Raw genomic sequence first — 23,779 nt, forward strand, 5'->3', positions numbered from 1 at the left:
ACTTCCATAACCTAAAAAAAAAATTAAAAGGCAACCCAGCACAATATAACATAGTGATCAAAACAAGATTTAATTAGTCTCAATGGAAACCATCCAGAAACAAATGAATGGGGATAAAAAGAGTTCTGCAGTTATGAACAAAAAAAGCTAACTCAAAATACTTAACCTCCAACTCAGAATTAACCAGCAGGGTGACGAGCGAGCTGGACTGATCCAGACCACTCCGGATGTGATGAGGCTCCATCCACACCAGTCCTCCCTGGCGACGTATTCGGCTTCCCACCCCCAACCCCCAGTTCCGTGTCTATTAGCTCGTGAAGGCCTTGCACACAGTGTATCAGAAGGTGCCCAGCTTGGTACGTTTTTTAAAAAAGAAAAGAAAGCTTTTCCTTTTGGGGTAGGCAGCAAAGCCAGACAGGAAACGAGTTTAGGCCAGTGTTTGGAGATCAGACACTTCCCCTCAAAGGGAGGCTGGCCCGGCTCCGTTAGACCGCTTGCCAGAGGTGCCAGGAATAGGCTGGTCCTGGCGGGTTCAGAGCCAGAGGGCACCCTGCGGGGGACGGCTTCTCGGCTATGTTTGGAAGCAGCTCTTTTCACCGCTCACCCCAGGATCAGCTATCATTAAACAGCGTCTCCTCTGTGCTCCAGGCTTGTCGTCAGGCGCCTGTCACCGCTCCCAGGGCAGAACGTTCTGAGCTGTTCCGAGACAGCGGGAGCGAGGATCCCCACGGTGGGGCTGGCAGAGCGCGAGGCAGCTGTCCGGCCCGAAGGCACAGCGCTGGAGTGCGCCTGCGCGGGGAGGCCGGGGCCCTGCTCGGCTCTGCGCAGGCGCGGGGGGCTCGGGCCGCTCCGCAACCCCGGCCCCGCCGCCAGCCCCAGGGCGGCCTTCTTGTAAGATCTGTAGCAAATGCGCTCGGAAGCTCGACCTTCCAGCCTTTAGCCTCCACCACGGTCCCGAGGCGCCCAGAGGGCAACAACGGACAACCTCGAGGAGGCGGAACACAAACCGCAGACTGCCCCCCGCAGCGACCGCCCGCACTTCCGCCGGAAGTCGGTCTGTCCGCCAGCGTCGCGCGCTGACGTCACGGGTGCGACGGAATTCCGGGGGCGCGGGTGCGGTGCAGCGGGCGGTCAGTTGGTCGCCCTGGGAGGTAAGGCGTCCTCCGCTGGGCCCTGAGATGCCCCCGCTGGCCCAGGGACGTCCGTCCGTCTGTGTGGCCGCCCTTCCCATCCTTCCCATCGGTGTGTGGGAGGACGCAGCACAGGTCCACCCCGCCCGGGGCCCGGCACCCACATTGTTCCCTTCTGCACCCCCCCCTCGCCCCCAGGATCAGGGGCAAGCTCCTGCGAGGCCCACCGGCCGCGACCCTAGGATAGGGGTAGCTTCGGGGAGGCCCTTTTGGCGGGTCCCCAACCTGGGCCCCTCAGGGATAGGTATCCGAGGCTCGCAGCGTAATTCTTCCCAATTAGCTTTTCCTCCAGAAGTCTTATCACCCCCCGTTCACCCTGCGGAGTCCCGACTCCCCCCGACGCCCACATTCTTTTCCACAGCGCGTGCCTCCGTGCCTCCTGCGACGTGAGCGGTCTCAGGCGAGTGTGGAACCACCGTCCGCCGCCAGATTGAGCCTCCTGGCGGAACCATGTGTCGCGCAGCTCTGGGGGTCACCTGTTGTTCGGGGCGCAGGCCGCTGCGCCAGAGGAGGTGCCGTTGGAATTCTCTGTGAATGCTGGGAGGAGGAATGCCAGCGCTGCCTGCCGGAAATCGTCCTCCAGACAAGAAATATGTAGGCTGAGGGCCCCGAGCCGCCCGGTGAGAATTGCTGCTCTTTGTTCCCTCTGTCCCAGCTCACGCATAGCTTCTAGTTGGTTATCTCCATTGGAAGTCTGGCCCAGATCATATTTACTAAGTAACCACCCCAGTTACTTACATAGGCCTGTCCTTCATGCATCCCTTCATAGGCAGGCTGCCCGGATCCTGGGCCCCTGCCGGCCTCCGGGGATGCTTGGTCCAGTGGCATCACCAGATTCTGTTGGCTACGCTCTGTGTTCATATCTGTGTGACTGTTTATATTTAAGGAAGTAACAGAATGGTTTGTTGGAGGAAAGGTGAATGCATTTTTGCATATTCTTCCCCACTTTATTTTGGAATTTGCAGATAGGAGAAGCCCCAAAGCAGGCCGCAGTGGTTTGATTAAGGAACTTTGAAGGAGAGAGAGCACCCAGCCTTCTGGGTTGTCCGACTGCAGAGGCAGTGTGTGCTTTAAGGGCTGGTGAGCTTTGTTTTGGGAGCCATGTAGGGAGCCGATGTCTGAGAGTAGGAGCCATGGGATGAATCCCTCAGTATCGTCACACTCTTTCTGTTCCTTTGTAGCCCAGGATGGACTTCCTGGTTCTCTTCTCATTCTACTTGGCTTTGCTGCTGATTGGTGGTGTTACGCTCTGCATCTGCTTGAAAACCCGTTACCTGAAAGGCCTGGTCAGAGGAGGCGCACAGGTAACAATGACGCTGGGAGACCTGGATTGTGAACACATTAGTCTAAAAGCTCACCGTTTCCTGACAGGACGAAGGAGAGATGCCATTTTTATTCATGTGTCCCCTTGTTCTTTCATTTATGGCAAAGTCGCCCTTTCTGGTTTTTCTCTCTCTTTATTGTTAAAAGTAATCCTGTATTGATGCCTTGAGAGAAGGTAGCATTCTTAAGGTTGCCTGTGTTTCTCTGGATCTGGTGCCTGTAATTGGGCATGGGTTTGAGCAGTGTCTGCCTGGAGCGGCCTGAGGGTGAATCGGGGGATGTAGGAGCAGAAAGCTGAGCATCAGGCTGCCCACACTCCCTCAGGGATCAAAGTGAGCAAAATCAGGGTGAGCAGCCCTCGGGAAGGGGTTGGCTTGGGAGGTGGGATTTGGAAGGTAGGGTTGAACCAAGGCAGGGGAAGGATGGCGTTCCCATTAGCGTTACCTGCCCCAGCCACCCTTAGCTCGAAGACCCTGACATGGTGCCTTCTTTGAGGTGAGGGTGGAATGGAGGAGCTGGCTTCAAGGAAGGCCAGCTGGGGGAGCCATCCTCTTTATTCTCTCTCTCTCTCTTTTTTTTTTAAAAATATATTTTTATTGATTTCAGACAGGAAGGGAGAGGGAGAGAGAGAAACATCGATGATGAGAATCATTGATCGGCTGCCTCCTGCACACCCCCCACTGGGGACGGAGCCCGCAACCCAGGCTTGTGCCCTTGGCCAGAATCGAACCCCGGACCCTTCAAGTCCACAGGCCGATGCTCTATCCACTGAGCCAAATCAGCTAGCGCCTCTTTATTCTCTCTTAAAGCTCTTCTCTGCCCATGTGCAGCAGCACAACATCACCAGTATTGGCAGCTGAACGGGCAGCATCTAATTGGGGGTCGGGGGGAATGAAAAATGAAATTGAATGTTTCTCTCTTCTTTGTTTTAGATATTTGCCTATATAATTCCAGAATGGCTTCAGAGGGCCATGCTGAGATTGCTTCATTACCTCTTTCATACACGGTATTCTTTCCTGTTTTGCTTACTTGTTGCGGTCGTGTGGCTTCAGGAAGCTCCGTGTGGCTTCCAGCTACAGAAAAGCTGCTGGAAAGGATGGAGAGTCCTGGCTTCAGAGCCTCTCCTCACAGATAATCTGCCTGTCCTCTCCGGGGTTGGCCATGTGTACTTTTAAATGGAAGTATTTAAAGGGTGGGAACATATTGATACGCATTTCTGTAAAAAGAAATATATTCCGATACTGAGATCTCAATTCCTAAGATAGATGATCATAATAACAGATAACATTGGAGTGCTGACCCTGTACTAGGCACTGTGCCAGATGTGTCACATAGTTTCTTACGTAATTCTTACTACACCTCAAGCCCAAAGGAAGTAGTTGCCCGTGGTTACCTTCCGTTAGTACGGTATGATTTCCGTTAGTACGGTATGATTTCCGTTAGTACGGTATGATTCCATTAGTACGGTATGATTTCCTCATGGAGAAGCCCCCGGAACAAGCCCTGTGCCTACTTCCTTTCAGAAACCACACCTTCATCATCCTGCACCTCGTCTTGCAAGGAATGGTTTATACTGAATACACCTGGGAAATACTGGGCTACTGTCAAGAGCTGGACTTCTCCTTGTGTTACCTTCTTCTGCCCTATCTGCTGCTGGCTGTAAACCTGGTTTTTTTCACCCTGAGTTGTGTAACCGACCCTGGTAAGTTGAGGCTCTTGGTATAGACAGCTCAACTGTCAGTCTTACTAATAGTGCTGCAAACAGCTAGTGATCCCTGGAAGACCTTGAAAAGATTTGATAGTTAGTGTCTTCGTGATCTTTCCGTGTGTTTTTTTTTTAATATATTTTTATTGATTTCAGAGAGGAAGGGAGAGGGAGAGAGAGAGACAGAAACATCAGTGATGAGAGAGAATCATCGATCGGCTGCCTCCTGCACGCCCCCCCCACTGGGGATCGAGCACACAACCCGGGCATGTGCCCTTGACTGGAATTGAACCCAGGACTCTTCAGTCCGCAGGCCGACGCTCTAGCCACTGAGCCAAACCGGCCAGGGCATGATCTTTCAGTTTTGAGAGTTTTCTAATTTTATTTTTTTCTTCTTTGACCATGGGTTATTTAGAACAGTTAAAAATTTTCCATATGTGCCGAAACAGGTTTGGCTCAGTGGATAGAGCATCGGCCTGTGGACTGAAAGGTCCCAGGTTCTATTCTGGTCAAGGGCATGTACCTTATTTGCGGGCACATCCCCAGTAGGAGGTGTGCAGGAGGCAGCTGATTGATGTTTCTCTCTCATCGATGTTACTCTCTATCCCTTTCCCTTCCTCTCTGTAAAAAATCAATACAATATATTTAAAAAAAAAAAAGATTGCCCTGACCGGTTTGGCTCGGTGGATGGAGCATCGGCCTGCGGACTCAAGGGTCCCGGGTTCGATTCTGGTCAAGGGCATGTACCTTGGTTGCGGGCACATCCCCAGTACAGGGTGTGCAGGAGGCAGCTGATTGGTGTTTCTCTCTCATCGATGTTTCTAACTCTCTCCCTTCCTCTCTGTAAAAAATCAAAATATATTTTTTAAAAAATAAAAAGATTAATTATAGTTTAAAAATAATTTTCCATATGAATTCTTTAGTTTAAATTTTTGATACTTCCACTTAATTGTATTATATAGAGAGCTTATGGTCTGTAGGATACTATTTCTTTTGAAAATGTTATTGATGTTTGCATTATGCCTGGGCATGTGGTTTTTGTAAATGGTCTGTGTGTGCTTAAAAAAGAATTTGTTCTTGGATACAGAGAACTATATAAGTACATTATATCAAGTTTGTTAATTATGTTCAAATCTTTTATATTCATACTATGTTTTTTGTTTGATCACTTACTGAGAGGTATGTTATCTCATTCTGATAGTAGATTTGACAGATTTCTTCTTGTAAGTTTTTGCTTAATATGTTTGGAAAATGGTGTGTGTGCATGTGTGTATGTCTATTAGCTATACGTGTATTCTTATTAATGCATTCACATTTAGAATTAGTATTACCACTTCCTTGAATCTCTTTTCAAAGTATAGTGAACTTCTGTCACTGGTAATTGTTTTCAAGACTCTTTCGTTTGATATTAATGTTACTATACTATCTGTCTTTTGATTGATATTTACTCGCTTCCCATTTTTTTACTTTATACCTTTCCTGTCCTTGAAGCATTAAATGTCCATCAGCTGATGAATAGATAAAATGTGGTATGCCTATTTAATAGACTCCTCTTCAGCAATAAGAAGGAAGGAAGTACTTGCACCTGCTATAGCATGGGGGAACCTTGAAAATATTATGTTAGTGAAAGAAGCCATATACAAAAGACCACATATTGCGTGATTCTATATACAAGTATCCAGAAAAGGCAAATCCATGGAGACAGATGTATGGGTTAGTGGTTGCCTGAAGTTAGGGGATTAGAGAGAAGTGGGGCTAAAGGATTTCTTTTTGGAGGTGATGTAAATGTTCTAAAATTGTGGTTGCACAACTCTGTACCAAAAACTATTGAATTGTACATTTTTAAATGGGTGATTTGGGGTTTTTAATTTCTCAGTAAAGCTGTTAAAATTATAAAATGAGTTGTTTATTAAATACGGCAGTTTTCATTGTGCGGTGTCAGGTCAGGTTTTGTGACTATCCAGTCCTGTATTGCTTGAAACTGACATCTGTCCTTACCTTTTTCAGGTACCATCACAAAAGCAAACGAAGCATTGTTTCTTCAAGTTTATGAATTCGATGAAGTGATGTTCCCGAAGAACGGGCGGTGCCCTACTTGTGATCTAAGGAAGCCAGCCCGATCCAAGCACTGCAGTAAGTGGCTCTGGATGCTCCAGCTCCGCCCTCCACAACAGCACGGCTGCGTCTGTAAGGGAACGTTACAGACGTGGGAAGCAGGGCCATTTGGCTCCCGGACATGGGGCAGCCCCTGCTGGTAGGGGCCCCATAGTGGTTTCTTTCAGATGCCTGGGGTGAGGTCTTGTATTCTTCTATAATGCATGGGCAACCAGTCCTGGGCATGACGGCCTTCCTTTGCCCCGTGGACGAGCATGCTGCCCAAGAGAGGTCTGCAGGGTACTGCGCTTGCAGATTTCAGTCCTGGCAGGGCCTGTGTTTCAGGGGAGTTACCAACATTCTAGACTAGAGTTGTCCCAAAAAATACAATGTGAGCCACATACATGATTTTAAATTTTCTAGCAGCCACTTTACAAAAGTAAAATATAGGTGAAATTTGGCCTGGCCAGTGTTCTCAGTGGTTAGAGTGTTGGCCTGTACACCGTAAGGTCATGGGTTCAATTCCCAGTCAAGGGCACATACCTGGGTTGCACATTGTTTCTCTCTCTCTCTCTCTCTCTCTCTCTCTCTCTTTCTCTCCCTTCCTCCCTCTCCCTCTCTCCCCTTCTCCCCCTTTCTCCCTTTCCGCCTCTCACCTCCCACCCTCCCACACTCCCTGAAAAGCAATGGAAAAAATATCCTCAGGTGAGGATAACCAAAAAGGTGGAATTAATTTTAATCATATAATTTACTCAACCTAACATATCTACAATACTATTTTAGCATATAGTCAATACAAAAAAATCATTCATGCCCAGCTGGTGTGGCTCAGTGGTTGAGTGTCAGCCTACAAAGCAGGAGGTTATTAATATTTCTCTCTTCTCCGCATCCAGTGCGGCTAGAGAGTGGTCCAGTTCCTGAGTAGGGGCGAAGGGGGAGTGAGAAAATGAAAGAGACAGACACAGAGATGGAAGGAAAAAGCTGGGGCCGGGTGGGACCACTGTCCTCTGATGGAGAGACAGGGACCCAGAGCCAATACAGCGAGTTTATTTTATACAGTGAAAACCAGGAAGTTTTACTAAAGGTCTAGACAAAGGAGATTATGTGCATTCTTATGGCTTCTTTGTAATCGTCACTTCTGGGTGGGCCCGGATAATCGTGTTTGTTCCTGGTGCTTGGCTGGATTTAGATAATGAAACCCACCCTCTGGCACTTGAGCTGAAGGTCAGGCTGACAACACACCTGCCTCTGGCAAGCTGTGTTTCCAGGATGTGGCTCTGCCAACGCCACTGGATTCAGCTGACAATAATTAAAGAAATGCTCATGTGCCTTCCCAGGCGCTCTTTACAGGAGGTCACGGTTCAATTCCCTATCAGGGCATAAGCCTGGGTTGTGGGCTTGATCCCCAGTGGGGGGCCTGCAGGAGACAGCCAATCAATGATTCTCTCTCATCATTGATGTTTCTGTTTCTCTCTCCCTCTCCCTTCCTCTGAAGTCAATTCAGAAATATATATTTTTAAAAAATCATTCATGGGATAGTTTATATTCTTTTTCATACTGAGTCTTTGAATCTGATATATATTTTATGTTTACAGCACCTCTCATCCAGACCCTAAATTTTCATTGAAAATACTGGATCTGTATTTAGATTTCATACAATTTACAGTTGGAATAGCAGATTCACTTACCCAAGCTATTCCCAACATTTTTGTAAGTTTTTCAGTAACTGAATCAGTACCAAAAAGTCATTTCCTTTAATATCCACATCTACATTAATATAATGGTTCATTTTTGTCAGAAGAATTGATTTGACTTTAAAGCAAAGGCATTAGTTTTGAAACTAAGTTAAGTAAATTCACTAACTCTTGCATCATCTCAGTATTATTTACATTGAACTCAAAAGGATTAGTTCACAAATTGGAAAACATCTGTACGTTTATTGATGTCAACAAAGTATTTTTTCAAGTGTTTCTCGTAGCCACATATCTAGTTCTCAGTACCCACCTGTGGCTGGGCTAGTGGCTGCTGTATTGGACACTGCAGTCCTAACAGCTTGGTGACAGCAGCTGCCTGCCATTCTCCCAGCTCAGACCGCCGGTTTGTAGCAACGTCAGTGGGTGTGCATGGTGTCATTGTCTCATCAAGAACCACCGGTTTCTGTGCAGGTGTGTGTAACCGGTGTGTGCACCGTTTTGACCATCACTGTGTGTGGGTGAACAACTGCATCGGGGCCTGGAACGCCAGGTACTTCCTTATCTACCTCCTGACATTGACGGCGTCAGCTGCCACAATGGCCATCGTGACCACTGTGTTTCTGGTCCGGCTGGTGGTATTGTCGGACTTGCACCAGGAGACTTACGTTGATGACCTTGGACACTCCCAGGATATTGACACCGTCTTTCTTATTCAGGTAATTAGTTACTCGGGTAATTTTGTTGTGGGCTGTATATTTCTGACTTCCAGTTTCAAATTGGAAAAAGGACATTTTGTTTTCCCAGTAAAAACATGAAGCCATTCCTTTTAAAAAAATTGATATATAATCTTTTAAAATTGGTAAATAATTCACATACCGTAAAATTTACCCTTTCAAAATATACAATTCAGTGATGTTCGTATGTGCAGGGTTGTGTAACCATCACTACTGATTTCAGAATATTGCATCACGCCAGAAAGTATTTCCTCACCCTGTGTCTATTAGCAGTCACTCCCCATTCCATTCTCCCCCCAGCCATGGCCCCCGCTAATCGACTTCCTGTCCCTATAGATGTACTTTTCTGGCCATTTCATATCAATGGAATCACACAATATGTGGCCTTTCAGATTGGCTTCTTTCACAGAGCATAACTTTTTGAAGGTTCATCCATGTTATAGCATGAATCAGTACTTCATTTCTTGTTATGGCTGAAAAAGATTCCATTGTGTGGAATTGCCACATTTTGTTCCATTCATCAGTTGTTGGACATTTGGGCGTTGTCACTTTTTGGTTATTTTTGAATAATGCTGCTATGAACATTTGTGTACAAGTTTTTGGGTGGACATAGGTTTTTATTTCTCTTGAGCTAGATAGCTGCTGGGTCATATGGAAACTGATCATTTGAGGAACTGCCAGACTGGTTCCCAAAGCAGCTGGTTTTACGTTCCCACCACCAGCAGGCAGCGGTTCCCGTTTCTCCGCATCCTCGCCAACACTTGGAATTTTTTATTATAGTCATCCCAGCTCTTTTACCTCCTTGGACCAGAATCCACTTTTTTTTTTAAAGAGATATATGGAGGAAAGCTGCTACTTTCCAGCCTCTCTCCATCTTTTTTTTTTAATCCTCACTGAGGATATTTTTCCATTGATTTTTAGGGAGAGTGGAAGGGAGAGAAAGACAGAGAGAAATATTGATCTGAGAGAAATACACATTGATTGGTTGCCTCCTGCAAGAGCCCCAACCAGGGCTGGGGTCAGGGAGGAGCCTGCAACCGAGGTACGTGCCTTTGCTGGAATTGAACATAGGACTCTTCAGTCCTCAGGCCTCTATCCACTGAGCCAAACCAGCTAGGACTCTCTCTCTTTTTTTTAAATTATATTTTTATTGATTTCAGAGAGGAAGAGAGAGAGAGAAACATCAATGATGAGTGAAAGTCACTGATCGGCTGCCTCCTGCACTCCCCACACTGGGGATCGAGCCCACAACCTGGGCATGTGCCCTGACCAGGAATGGAATCGTGACCTCCTGGTTCATAGGTTGATGCTCAACCACTGAGCCCCGCTGGCCGGGCCAGAATCCACTTTATAATTATGCATCACATTTGAGTGTGTCTTTTTAGTTTAAAGCAGCGCCCTGCATTTTGTGTGTGAAATGGGCATTTAGTAGTCTAGTTGCCTATTAGAATGTTCCACGTTCTAGATTTGTCTGTTTCGGAATTGTGTCATCTAATCTTTCTCTGTTTCCTAGTAGTAGTATAAACTGGAAGCTAGTTCTAGAGCCTTGATTAGATGAAGGTTACATTTTTCTTTGCAAAGGTGCTTCCTAAGTGGAGTCGTGAGTTTCCTCTCGATCCCATCAGGCGGAGCCTCGGGTCAGGGAAGCCTGGGTTGGCCGGTCAGGGGTGGCCACCAGCTGTCCCCGCTGGCGAGGTGCATTTTCCCCGCGGCAATGGCAGTCTGTGTGTGTGGTTTCAGTTTTGTATTGAGGACTTCCTTTAGGCTAGATGCCAAAAAATATGAATGCTGGGCCAAAGATGATCGGCACTTGTAAGTTTTCTAATATTAACATCTGTTGTCAGATTGCGTTTAAAACCTTGATGGTAGAGCACCGAGTACATGGTTTCACAGCTCAGAGCAGGCATTGCGCTGCTGGCTGGGAGGCGCCTCTAGTTTGATAGGAAAATATGGTGTGCCTTTTAAAAAACTGTATTTCTTTCATTACTTTTGATTACTTCCTTTGTTTGTCATTCATTTGTATATCTTCTTTTGTGAATGATGTTCTTTAACTGTTTGTCCTGTTTGATATTAGGACCAACTTTTGATTTAAGGTCTTTACATAATAACAATAGTTTCTTCTTGTATTTATTTTCTATTTGTGTGTGTGTGTTTTTTTTTGTGTTTTAAAAAATATATCTTTTATTGATTTTTTACAAAGAGAAAGGGAGAGGGATAGAGAGTTAGAAACACCAATCAGCTGCCTCCCCCGCAACCAAGGTACATGCTCTTGACCGGAATCGAACCTGGGACCCTTCAGTCCGCAGGCTGACGCTCTATCCACTGAGCCAAACCGGTTAGGGCTTGTGTGTGTTTTTTATATAAAAAGTTTAAATATTCTTCATCTTCAAATGTGTCTTTTTCTTTGTAACTTCAGTTAGAAATTCTCTCCTATCGAGAGTTTTTATAATTGTTTGCTTCTCTTTTTCCCTAACTTTCAAAAATATTGAACTATCAAATTTCTTTATTATAAAAAATAACTTATAAAAATTCAAGTAGTCAGAGGTGTTTAAAATAAAGGGGCGGGGGTGGGAATAAGTCAAGGTGGTCATAGGGCACAAACTTCAGTCCACGGATGAACAAGTCCTGGGGGTGTATGTGCAGCATGGCGCCTAGGTAACAATGTATTGTGTATTATTGAAAGGTGCTAAGAGGCTAGCTCTTAAAAGTTCCCACCACAAAGAAAAAGTGTAACTATGAGGTGCTGGATATGTTAGCTAACCTTATTGTGGTAATCATTTCAATATATATACGTATAAAATCATTACATTTTGCACTGCTGTTGTGCACCTTAAACTTTCACAGTGTTATACATCAATTATATGTTAAAGCTGGGTGGGGAAGGAAAGAAAATTTAAAATATCTTGAAAAAAAAAAATGAAAACATACCCCTCTCCTCCCAACACTTTCACTCCAGAGGCAACTTCTTTTATAGTTTGGTGGGTATACTTCAGGCTTTTTTCCTACGTTTGTTTATGTTGCCATACATGTCCATAGAGTCATTGTGTTCGCACAGATAGGGACCCATGGTGATCCTTGCATCTTGTCTTTCCCACTGGGCAGTATGTTACCAACATCTCTTCCAAATCAGTGCATGGACATGGGCCTCATTTGGTTGGCTCCTGATTATGCCATGGCTTGACTGTCCCAGAGTTTTACTCTTCCTCGTGGATGCACATTTCATAAATTCAGTGCCACTGTACAGTGAGCACCCTTGTACTGTATCTCTGGCCGTTTCGTTTTGAGGGGGGGGGTCGTCTGTCCATCTGGGTTTTATTGTGATGCATGGACTCAGAGGCACATGCATTTCTTTGTGTTTTTATAAGAAGGTAAGTGGCATAGCACCATCTCCCGAGTGTCTTTTCCCTTTTCCTCCGGCGTACACACTTCGTTCATCCCGTGCTAAGCTCTTATATACAGGGTGTCTCCCTGGGCTGTTGGTCAGTGCTGTGTATGGTTCTGACTTGTGTTGAGTGGGTAGATGTGCACGGAGGGGGGTGAGCTGGGAGGCAGCTCTGACAGTCTCGTGGATGAGACCAGGGCTGGCGGGTGCTGACCCTACCGTGTCAGCCCGTGGCCTAACGTGCTGCTTCTTTGCCCGCAGCACCTGTTCCTGACCTTTCCAAGGATCGTCTTCCTGCTGGGCTTCGTCTTGGTGCTGAGCTTCCTCCTGGGCGGCTTCCTGTGCTTTGCTCTGTTCCTGGCCGCCACCAACCAGACCACGAACGAGTGGTGCCGAGGTGACCGGGCCTGGTGCCAGCATTGCCCCCAGGCGGCCGGGGCCCCATCCGCAGAGCCCCGTGTCTACCGGAACATTCACTCCCACGGGCTCTGGAGCAACCTCGGAGAGATCTTCCTACCTGCTGCTGCACATTATGAGAGAAAGAAGAAATGAGAATGGACGAGTGTTACTGCCTTTTAAATATAGTTCATTTTAAATATAGTTCATTTATTTATGCATATGGATACTTTCTAAGCATGTTTTTTTCTTTCTGTTCTGTGTTTATAAATCGCCTTTCAGTGGTTAAGGAAGGGGAGAGAAAGGTAGGGTTTACTGAGTGCCTAAATCCTCCTCGATCATCCTCTGCTCACTCAGCCTGCCGGAACGGAGCTTCTGGAGTCCTGGTGACCTCTCAGGTTCCCAGGGACCTTGGTCTCCCACTAGACTTGGCTCCTGGACAGGAGGGGCCCCGTGGCTGTGTCCCCGGTGTGCAGGAGGGTCTCAGTAACTTGGAGTTGTGCCTGGCTCTGCCTTCTTCATGTCCTCATCTCTCCCAGGTGCAGTGGTCGGCAAACTCATTAGCCAACAGAGCCAAATTTTTTAAACTTAAACTTCTTCTAACGCCACTTCTTCAAAATAGACTCGCCCAGGCCGTGGTATTTTGTGGAAGAGCCACACTCAAGGGGCCAAAGAGCCGCAGTTTGCCAACCACTTCCCCAGGGCAAGGCTTGACTTTTTTTCTCCTTTCCTTAACTATACCAGCACCCTCACTCTGGCCTGTTGAGCTTGTGGCCTCCTGTCAGCCCTCCACTGACCTCTTGTGGCCATATTAAGTATTTTCTGTCCTTTTTAAAAATTTTTTTGATTGGTTTTAGGAAGCGGGAGAGAGGACAGACAGAAACATCAATTTGTTGTTCCGCTTATTTAAGCATTCATTGGTTGCTTCTTGTATGTGCCCTGACCCGAGATCACACCTGAAACCCTGGATTATTGGGACGGTGTTCTAACTGACCAGTGCCTGCCTTATATTTTAATTCCTAACTAAGCACAAGTAATTCAGTGCAGAGAGATGCGTGCTGGAAAAAAGACTCATAGGAAGTGCTGAGGGTTTTTAGGATGGGAGAGCCTTCAGGAGCAGAGTACCCGAGGCTCCCTCCCAGGCCACTCGGAAGGGATTGAGGGATAGAACTCGGACAGGAACTGGTAGGGAGGCGTCATTTGACATCGGAGCCCCTTGAGTTCAGACGAGATACATTCTTTAAAGTGAATTGCTGAGGCTGAGCCCGAGCCCTGCGAGCCCTGCGCTCCCACCCGATGCTTGGTGGTGGGAGAGGACAGCGAACGTGTAGGCTTTGAACCGGGCTCGGGGACAAAGGGAGGGGCCGGCTGCCCGTCTTGCGGGGGGCGGGGTGGAGGGGAGCGCAGGACCCAATGAGCACCCGGTGGCGGCGGTGACTCGGCCTTGGCCGCTGCGGGCGTCAACCTGCGCGCCCGAGGGCCCCAGGCGGTCTCGCGGCGCGGGGGCGGGGCCTGCGGGGCGCGCACCTCCGGCCGCGGCGGCGCCCTTCCGCGCCCGCAGTCATCGCCGCCAGGTGGCGCCCTCCCGAGAGCGGGCGCTCGCCGGGACCGTGTTGACCCCTGCGGGCCGCCGTCGCCGCGCTCGGCAGTCCCCCGCCGTTCGCCTCCGCGGCGTCGGCTCCCGAGCTCTCGGCGGCGCCGCGGTCGCACCCCGGGGTTTCCCGCTGGCTGGCGGACGAGATGGCCCCCTGAGCGGGCCCGAGCCGGGAGCGGCGGGCGGGCGGGCGCCGCGGCCCAGGCCCGGCTCGGCGGGCGGGGTGCGGGTCGCGGCCTCTTTGTCTCCAGGGCGGCGGGCGCGTCCGCGGGGCTCGGGGCGGAAGTCCCGCCGCGCTCGCGGCGCCCCGGACCGCGGCGGCCGCGCCATGAGCGACATCCGCCACTCGCTGCTGCGCCGGGACGCGCTGAGCGCCGCCAAGGAGGTGCTGTACCACCTGGACGCGTACTTCAGCAGCCAGCTGCAGAGCGCGCCGCTGCCCCTCGGCGACAAGGGCCCCGTGGAGCTGCTCGAGGAGTTCGTGTACCAGGTGCCCAAGGAGCGCGGCGCGCAGCCCAAGGTGCGGCGGCAGGGCGGCCGGGGCCGGGGCGGCTCTCCCGCCCTCTCCCGGCTCGGCGAGCAGGGTCGGCCGGGCCACCGCGCCCTGCCCAGCCGGGCTCCGCTCTCGCCCTGGTCTCGCTCCTCCGGAGTCCTGAGCGTGGCTCTGCTGGGTGCCTGCTGGGCGGGCGTGTGACAGCCGTGCTTCCCTGGCGTTCAGGAGACGCTCTCCGGGCCCCGGGCTGGTGCCTAGTGAGGTGTAATGACAGTTCCCGGGGGTCGCAGTGGAGATCTCCTCCCGGGCACCCGGGCTTCGGAGGGGGGGCAGTTCCCTGGGGAAGAGAGCGGCCCCGTTTTCTTACTGTGGGTGGGAATGAATTCGTGTGCCTGTTCACGCTCCGTGTCTCATCGCTTCTCCTGGGTTTGTTTTATAGAGATTGAATTCACTCCAGGAGCTCCAACTGCTTGAAATCATGTGCAATTATTTCCAGGACCAATCCAAGGACTCTGTCCGGCAGATTATTTTCTCATCCCTTTTCAGCCCCCAAGGGAACAAAGCGGATGACAGCCGGATGAGCTTGCTGGGAAAACTGGTCTCCATGGCCGTGGCTGTGTGTCGAATCCCAGTGCTGGAGTGTGCAGCCTCCTGGCTCCAGGTACTTCTCTAAAACAGCCTTCGCCCCAGCCTCCGAGGACGGGTGTTCAAGTAACGGGATTTCTTGAGAGGCCTTTGCCGCGCTTGCTGTCTGCTTGATGTCGCTACCCCGGATGCTGATGCCCCAGACCTATCTTTATGTACAAGTGATAACCACTCTTGAGAAAACAGTAGTTTGTGATGGTACATTAACTTTAAAAAGAAAGGCTCTGTCTTCAGGACAAGTGAAAAATCACTTTTCTTGGTTGAAGGCTGTCAAGATTACCTCTATATCCCTAACCGGTTTGGCTCAGTGGATAGAGCGTTGGCCTGGGGACTCAAGGGTGCCAGGTTCGATTCCGGTCAAGGACAAGTACCTTGGTTGCGGGCACATACCCAGTAGGGGGTAACTCTCTCTCCCTCTCCCTTCCTCTCTGTAAAAAGTCAATAAAATATATTAAAAAAAAAAAAAGATTAACTCTATCGCCCTAGCCGGTTTGGCTCAGTGGATAGAGCATCGGCCTGCAGACTCAAGGGTCCCAGGTTCGATTCCGGTCAAGGGCATGTACCTTGGTTGCGGGCACATACCCAGTAGGGGGTGTGCAGGAGGCAGCTGATCGATGTTTCTCTCTCACCGATGTTTCTAACTCTCTATCCCTCTCCCTTCCTCTCTTTTAAAAATCAATAGAATATATTTTTAAAAAAATAAAAAAGATTACCTCTATCCACTGAGCCAAACTGGCTAGGGCTCTAGAGTGTTTTAAATATCAAAGGAAAAGTGTCTCTTTACATTTGATGTTTTGTTAGATGTTATTTCGGAAGATACATTTTGTTTTCCTTTTTTGTTACTCAGAGTCTTTGAAAAATTGATAATCTACTTAGAGTAATTATTAACTGAGATTTTTTTTTAAAATGTATTTTTATTGATTTCAGAGAGGAAGAGAGAGGGAGAGAGAGATGAAACCATCAATGATGAGAGAGAATCATTGATTGGCTGCCCCCTGCACACGCCCCACTGGGGATCAAGCCTGCAACCCAGGCATGTGCCCTTGACTGGAATTGAACCTGGAACCCTTCAGTCCGCAGGCCAATGCTCTGTCCATTGAGCCAAACCAGCTAGGGCTTAAGTGAGATTTTTTATTAATATTCTCAACTATGCTAACAGAATTTATTGCATTAAGTTTCACAAACCTGTTCATTCCCAAGTTCTTGAAATGATTTTTAAAAATTATATTTAAATATTTTTCTTGTAACCTTTTTTTTTTAACTCTTCGCCCAAGGATATGTTTTTATTGATTTTTTTGGAGAGAGAGAGAGCAAAATCTATGTGAGAGAGAAACATCAATTGGCTGCCTCCTATACCCACCCCAACTGGGGATTGAACCTGCAACCTAGGAATGTGCCCTGATCCAAATCAAACTCAGCAACCTTTTGGTGTATGGGGTGACGCTCCAACCGACTGAGCCACCGGGCCAGGGCATCTTGTAATCTTTCTTATCATTAAAATTTGGCTAGCAAGCCCCAGCTGGGTAGCTCAGTTGGTTAGAGTATCATCCCCATACACCAGGGTTGTGGGTTCGATCCCCGGTCAGGACACATACAAGAATCAACCAAGTGGAACAACAAACCGATACTTCTCTCTGAAATTAATTTTTAAAATATTTGGCCAGCAGAAAGATACGTTTATCTTTGTAGTACACAGGCAAATCTCAGCGGAGTGCCTTCATTCTCATCAGTCTGATTTCTGGGGCATCTGAATTGGCCATGTGTGCCCCCTTTAACCTCTGCCCCTTGACAGCCTAGTGAAGCCCAGCTTAGCACCTTGTGACCCATCACAGGGTTTTCTCTCTCTCTCTCATGACGCAGTCGGGCTGGCATTCTGGCAGAAGGGGAGCAGATCGGAACAGCAGGACGGGGTCTCCGTGGTCTGGGTCGGGGTTTGCCACACTGGGAGGGGCTGAGCCTCCTCCCGAGGCAAGGCAGCGGTGGATGGAGCGGGGTCGTGGGCAGAGTTTAGCCTGAATGGCCCGTCTGGCCTGTGGTCTCCTTGCAGTTTCCCCTGGAGGCCACGCTGGGCCCCTGGAACGGTGGCGTTGAACGTGGCAGTAGTTACGATCGGCATCTGAGTGCGAAGGAAAAGGGCCGGGAGGTGGGGGTGTGGGACTTGAAAGCACCAGGGAACCTGTGCGAGGACAGGGCTGTCAGAACGCAGCGTGCCGCTCGCTCCTGTGGCGGCTCCCAGACCCAGGAGCTCTAACACGGTGGCAGCCGTTCGCTTTCCCCGGTGGAGTCTCAGCTGCAGGTCTGCAGGAGTCAGAAATGACCTTTTCCTAAGGAGACTTCGAAGCAAGGGTCGGCAGCCTTTTATGGAGAGGGCAGGGTGGCAAACTTCAGGCTCTGTGCATCTGCTTCGTCTGTCACAGCAGCCTTCGACGGGCAGGCGTGTGCGCAGGGCTGTGTCCGTGCCCGCGTCACAGCAGCCGTGGGCGCGGAGCGGGTCTGCGGGCCGGAGTGCCAGCCCCGCGGCACAGCAAGCCCTTCGGGTCCTGGCCCGCTGGACGGTTCCGCCAGGGCTGGGCCGGGCTGCACCCACTGTGCACGGCCGCTGGGCGCCGGCCCGCCACCCCCGTGGTCACGCGGCTGTGGCTTCCTTGCAGCGGACGCCTGTGGTGTACTGCGTGCGGCTGGCCCGGGCCCTCGTGGACGACTACTGCTGCCTGGTGCCCGGCTCCGTGCAGACGCTGCGGCAGATCTTCAGCGCCAGCCCTCGCTTCTGCTGCCAGTTCATCACCTCGGTCACCGCGCTGTACGACCTGTCCTCAGGTAGGCGGCTCGCCTGGTTCCCCGTGGACAGTGGTGCCCCTGCTCGCCCTCCTGCCTGCCTGCCCACACTCACTCACGGGTACTTCTCCCTGAACTTTTTTTTTTTTATATATATATACATTTTTATTGATTTCAGAGAGAAAGGAAGAGGGAGAAAGAGATAGAAACATCCATGATGAAGAGAATCATGGATCGGCTGCCTCCTGCAAGTCCCCCATTGGGGATCGAACCCACAACCCGGCATGTGCCCCGACCGGAATCGAACCTGGGACCTTTCAGTTCACAGGCCGACGCTCTATCCACTGAGCCACACCGGCTAGGGCTCCCTGAACCTTTGAGTTTGTTGCCAGTGTCAAGCGCTGAAGCATGTGTTCCCTCAGAACAGGCCGTTCACTTATGTAACCACGACACCGTGGCCGCACCGAAGAGAGGAAGTGTGAGAGGACACTGTTTGCTGTCTCTCAGAGCCTGTGTCAGCCTCCCCTGACGGCCTCAGTTATGTCTCTGTAGCCTCCTCTCCCCCGGGGGGTCAGGAGAACTCAGGCTCCAGGGCAGGAGCTTCACCGCAGGAGCCGTCGTGTCACTTTGGTCTTTGAGTCTAGAACAGTCCCCGGCTCTGGCAGACACGTCCGCGGACACTGGCTGCTGAGAGGGCTCGGGCCTGTTGTGCGGAATGTCGCTCCGTTTGGCTTCTCGGTTTGTTTCCTCGTGAGAAGATTCCAAGGAAACACCTTTGGCAGCCGTCCTGCCTCAGTGGGGACGTGTCCTCAGCGCCTCCAACTGGGAGGCGTGCCCTCGGGCCTGCTCTCGGTGAGGTTGTTTTTTTGTGTGTGTGTTTTTTAATATATTTTTACTGATTTCAGAGAGAGCAAGGGAGAGGGAGAGAGAGATAGAAACATCAATGATGGGAAAGAATCACTGATCGGCTGCCTCTTGCACGCCCCCCACTGGGGATCGAGCCCACAACCCAGGCATGTGCCCCCAACGGGAATCGAACTGTGACCTCCTGGTTCGTAGGTTGACGCTCAACCACTGAGCCACACCAGCCGGGCGTGGTGAGGATTTGGAGACTTCCTTAGCAAGATGCCGGGAGAGGCCCTCAGGTGGCCATTAGATGGCACCTGACTTCAGCGGGGAGAAGCCCTTGGCCAGGCGGTCCTGTCACTGAGACAGGAGTCCCCGCCCTCGTGGAGGGGATGGCCCGGGAAGGAGACAGAAAGCGGACGGGCAGAGAAGTAGACAGCGCGGGTGTGGGGTGATGCGTCCTGTGAGCCTAGGGCTCCGCCCCCTGCTGTCTCTGGGCCCGGAGACCCTCCTGACGCGGCTTGTCTTTGCAGACGACCTCATCCCGCCGCTGGACCTGCTGGAAATGATTGTGTCCTGGATCTCTGAGGACTCGAGGTTGATCCTCATCACCTTTTTAAATACTCCGATTGCGCCCAACCTCCCGATCGGGTTTTTAGAGCTCACGCCGCTCACGGGGCTGATCCGCTGGTGCGTGAAGGCCCCTCTGGCTTACAGAAGGAAGAAGAGGCCCTCCTTGGCCAACGGCCACGTCGCCACCAAAGCCGCCGCGGACTCGGCAGGGCTGGACCGAGACCCCCACCTGCTGTACTCCAAGCTGCACCTCAGCGTGCTGCAGGTGCTCATGGTGCTGCAGGTGCACCTCACCGAGAAGAGCCTCTACGGGCGCCTGGGGCTCGTCCTGTTCGACCACATGGTCCCGCTGGTCGAGGAGATCAACCGGCTGGCGGACGAGCTGAACCCCCTCAACGCCTCCCAGGAGATCGAGCTCTCCCTGGACCGCCTCGCGCAGGCCTTGCAGGTGGCCATGGCCTCCGGAGCGCTGCTGTGCACGAGAGGTGGGTGGCTCCCTGCCCCGGCCTTCCTGGGGGTGCGACGCCACAGCCCACCCACAGAACACGGGCCGGACCAGTGCCGTGGGCCGCCTCTCCTGGGACTTCTTCCCGTTAGTGAGCGTGGGAGGAGGGGGCGGCTCAGGACACACCGGGCAGAGCACTGTGACCGTGACGTCGCGTGGCGCCTGGCCGTCGCTGCCAGGACTGGGACACCTCGAGAGGGGTGAGAGCTTCGCATCTTTCCTCTGAGGCGTCTGCTTTTTCTGCGAAGATTCCCTTTCACTCCTTTTTCATTGAGGCATAATTTACACGCGGTAAAATGCATGGGTTGAAATGTATAGAACATTCCCCTCCCCTGTTTTAAGGTTCCCTAATTCTCCTGCATTTTAGTGCTCGATGGCTCCCGGGTGAAGGAGCCTGGGCTGATGACACACCTGTGTTTGCCCCTTTTTTGGGGGTGGGGGGGGGGAGGGGAGTGTCATTGATTCCAGAGAGAGAGGAAGGCAAAGCGGGAGAGGGAAACATTGATGTGAGAGGGAAACATGGCTCAGTTGCCTCCCTTACGCGCCCCAACCGCGGATCAAACCTGCAACTTGGATATGTGCCCTGACCAGGAATCGAACCACCAACCTTTGGTGTTCAGGGCGACACTCCAACCAGCGGAGCCACACTGGCTAGGGCTGTGTTCCCCTCTGAACCGCTGGCTCCCAGAAGCTGCCCGCGCCCCCCGGCTGTGGTCTGGTGATGGGTTTCCATCTTACCGGCCCTTCCTGCCGCGGGCGCTGATCTGCCGGGGAGAGCCCTGCCTCCCGGCTTCTGGCAAACCGCCAGGCGATGGTTCTGTCTGGGGCCCCGTGTGTGAAAGCGAACGCGGGGCAAGAGAACGCAGCTTCTGAACGACGCCTGGGAAGCGGGGTCTCAGGCCGGATGGCTGCTCACCAGCACCCTTCAGAAGCCGTCCGAGAACGTTCCATCGTGTCGTCTCCGTCCCTTCCTAACTCCGTGTCTCCTTGGTTTCAGATGATCTGAGGACCTTGTGCTCCAGGCTGCCCCACAATAAGTAAGTGCCCTCTCCAGATTCCAGCCGGGTGGGGGCTGCAGGGGGTGCAAGGCAGGGTGGGCCCCCGTCCGGGCCTGCAGGGTCCAAGCCTCTGTATGTAAGGAGGCCCTTAAGGACTGATGGTAAGCAGGGGACAGATAGGATGATGGCGTGACCCACAGGGGAGGAAGGCCACGTCGGGGTACATCAAAGGTCACAAAGGTGAAACGGTGGTCATCTTGCTGGAGTCGAGGAAAGAACCGGAATCGGCGTGGAGGGTCACGCTCACTGAGCGCTCGTGCACCCACCGGCTTTGCGGTGGCGCCGGTGCGCACTGCTGGTGACGCCGTGAGCTGGCAGCCCTTCGGGAAATAGAGCAGAGCCACAGCCCTGGGGCACGGCCTGTCGGTCAGGCCAGCGCCTTGGCATCGTGCGGCGCTGACCGCGAGCTGAGCGTGGTTCTGTCTGGTTTGCTGTGGTGCTTGGGTCGTCTCCGCCTGTCTCTGAGCCTCGGTTGACCCCCTTGTAAAATGGGGGCACTGACTCACCGACCTCCTGGGGTTGCAGTGAGGACTAAGCGGGGTGACACTGGATTTCTCAGCGTGATCTGCGCCACGTGGGACTCCCCATGAGTGGGGGTGGTTGTGCTTTGGGGCAGCAGGGTCCTGGGGGTGGAAAGCAGGAACTGGTTGCCCAGCTTCTGGAAAGAATTCCTGCCTCTGCTTCCTCAGTGTGACCTCAGGCAGCTTCCTTACCTCCCGCTGCCTCCGGTTCTTCTCTGGAAGGCAAGAAGTCGCTGTACCAGCGCAGTCCTCCTGCCTCCTCCTCCGCGGAGCACTTAGGACAAAGCTGGTTTTGTTGTTGAGTAGCGGCTGTCACTTGACTGTGATTTCCATGATTTAGGTATTCTACTTAATCTAATTAAGTCACTGACTAAGAAGCAAAAGTTATGCGCACAGAAATGTTTCATGCAAATGCAGGATTGTCAGCAGATACCTGGGAGCTCCCTAACTGTCCCACAGCGGGGACACTCAGTACCTCCTAGGGTGACATCAGAATAGGACATGTTTCCCCTGAAGGTAACATTGTGGCCAGTGGCTGGGGACTGTGAGTTTGCAGTGTTACATCACATGGAACATTGTGTCCACCAAAGGCAAGCACTGTGGCACTCACTGCAGAAATGTTTCTGGTTGAAAGCAGAGGCCAGGCCGGGAGCAGGGGGAGCAGAGCCAGGAGCAGGCCTGTCCCGGGGGCTCGGCCCTCCAATGGGGACGTGGCCAGGAGTTGGTCCTCAGGCTGACCGCGGGGTGGGGCTGCGTCTGGAAAGCTGGAGGTTCAGGAGCTCTGCTGAGCCTGCTGGGCGAGGAGAGGGAAGTCGGAAAGGATGAAACTGGTCAGAGGAAACCCTTCAAGGAGGGTCAGGAGGGGATGGCATTGAATTAAGGGGGGGAGGCAGAGGATTTCCGGGAGGGAACAGAGCGAGGAGAACGCAGCTGGAGGCGGTGCTCGGCATTAGGGGTCACTGAGGGCGGAAGGGGGCCTGGGTGCGGGGAGGGGATGCCCCTGAGGCCTGGGAGTGAAGGAGCAGGTGGCTGGGGGGCGGGAGTGGGAGGGGCGTGGCCCCTGAAGGGGTCAGGCTGGGTCCCGCCTGTCCAGGACTCTGGGAGTGGGAGCCTGCTTTTGTGTCCTTACGAAGGACTCTGAGGAAAGGGCGGCTGCCTGCTTGCTGCGGGCCTCAGTCACCGTGCCCCTAAGCGTAGACAGTTGAGGCCGAAGGCAGGCACCAAGGCTGCCCCTGTGGGCTGAGCCCCGCCCCCGTCCTGTGCCCACCTCCTGGGCCCCTAGGCTTTCCCAGTCCCTCCCCCGCATTGTCCCCTGGTCACATGCAGGGTCTGGCTTTCCCCCTGCTGGCCTTCCTCTCTTCTCTGCCCCATCCCAGCCTCATCCTGTCACCCCCTCCTGCTCCTCCCCAGCCACAAACCACCCTCCGTCTCCCTGTTCTGTCTCCCCATCTGGGAACCTGCGTGTTCTGTCCCCGCATCCGGTGCCTCTCGGTGCGTGTGTGAGGGCTGTGTGTCCAGGCCGCTCTGGGACCCGGTGCTAACCCTTCTCCTTGTGTCCGCAGCCTGCTGCAGCTGGTGATCTCGGGGCCCGTGCCACAGTCGCCCCACGCGGCCCTCCCCCCGGGGTTCTATCCTCACATCCACACGCCGCCGCTGGGCTACGGGGCCGTGCCTGCCCACCCCGCCGCCCACCCCGCCCTGCCCACGCACCCCGGGCACACCTTCCTCTCGGGCATGGGGTTTCCTTTCAGGCCCATCCGCTAGGCCGGCCCCACCAACGCCGAGCGGCACTGTGCCTTCTGCGCCGGGCGGGCGGAGAGCCTCCCAGAGCGGGGCGCCTGGAGAAGGACCCGGGGAGGCGGCGGCCCTTCCTCACCAGCACGCCGTCCTGCGGAGATCGGTGACAGCGCCCCCAGGCGCCGCGAGTCCAGACGGACAGACAAAAGGAAACGAGCGTGTCCAGCCCTCCCTCCACGGAGCCACGCGGTGTCTTTCAGAGACGCCATCCTGAGCGCCTGTTGTCTCGTGTGTCCGGGGACACGCGTGTGCGAAGCAGCGTTTGCACGTCCACTTGTCCGGCTTCTCTCCTGTCACTGGGGTGTGCTCCTGCCACAGACACGGGCCACCCCGTAGCTCCGAGCTCCCGGCCGAACCTGTGGTCTCGGCTGGCGCCCGGCACAGTGAAAGGGGCAGCTCTGTCCCACTGGGTCTGAAGTTTTCTTTCCTGTGTTCAATAAACCTTTTCTAAACA

At 52.3% G+C, this 23,779-nt stretch overlaps 2 protein-coding genes across 4 annotated transcripts; both read left to right on the plus strand.

Annotated features, from left to right (window-relative positions):
* The first annotated feature begins 1,078 nt into the window (after positions 1-1,078).
* On the plus strand, positions 1,079-12,729 carry ZDHHC4 (zDHHC palmitoyltransferase 4). 2 transcript variants are annotated; one of them, XM_079770557.1, is made up of 8 exons: positions 1,079-1,151; positions 1,552-1,810; positions 2,372-2,494; positions 3,446-3,519; positions 4,037-4,215; positions 6,226-6,351; positions 8,478-8,722; positions 12,384-12,728. In XM_079770557.1, the coding sequence occupies exons 3-8, from the start codon at positions 2,378-2,380 to the stop codon at positions 12,672-12,674; spliced, it is 1,032 nt and encodes a 343-aa protein (XP_079626683.1). In that variant the 5' UTR covers positions 1,079-1,151; positions 1,552-1,810; positions 2,372-2,377; the 3' UTR covers positions 12,675-12,728. The 2 variants fall into 2 exon arrangements, with proteins under 2 accessions (XP_079626683.1, XP_079626684.1); XM_079770558.1 differs by lacking the exons at positions 1,079-1,151; positions 1,552-1,810 and having other exon boundaries at positions 12,384-12,729.
* A 1,395-nt stretch (positions 12,730-14,124) lies between these two features.
* Positions 14,125-23,779, plus strand: INTS15 (integrator complex subunit 15). Of its 2 annotated transcripts, none has more exons than XM_079771195.1 (6): positions 14,125-14,632; positions 15,045-15,266; positions 17,902-18,067; positions 19,405-19,929; positions 20,947-20,986; positions 23,091-23,779. In XM_079771195.1, the coding sequence occupies exons 1-6, from the start codon at positions 14,441-14,443 to the stop codon at positions 23,290-23,292; spliced, it is 1,347 nt and encodes a 448-aa protein (XP_079627321.1). In that variant the 5' UTR covers positions 14,125-14,440; the 3' UTR covers positions 23,293-23,779. The 2 variants fall into 2 exon arrangements, with proteins under 2 accessions (XP_079627321.1, XP_079627322.1); XM_079771196.1 differs by having other exon boundaries at positions 14,125-14,602.

The sequence above is a fragment of the Cnephaeus nilssonii genome (assembly GCF_951640355.1).
Source record: "Cnephaeus nilssonii genome assembly, chromosome: 5".
In the NCBI taxonomy this organism is placed as follows: domain Eukaryota; kingdom Metazoa; phylum Chordata; class Mammalia; order Chiroptera; family Vespertilionidae; genus Cnephaeus; species Cnephaeus nilssonii.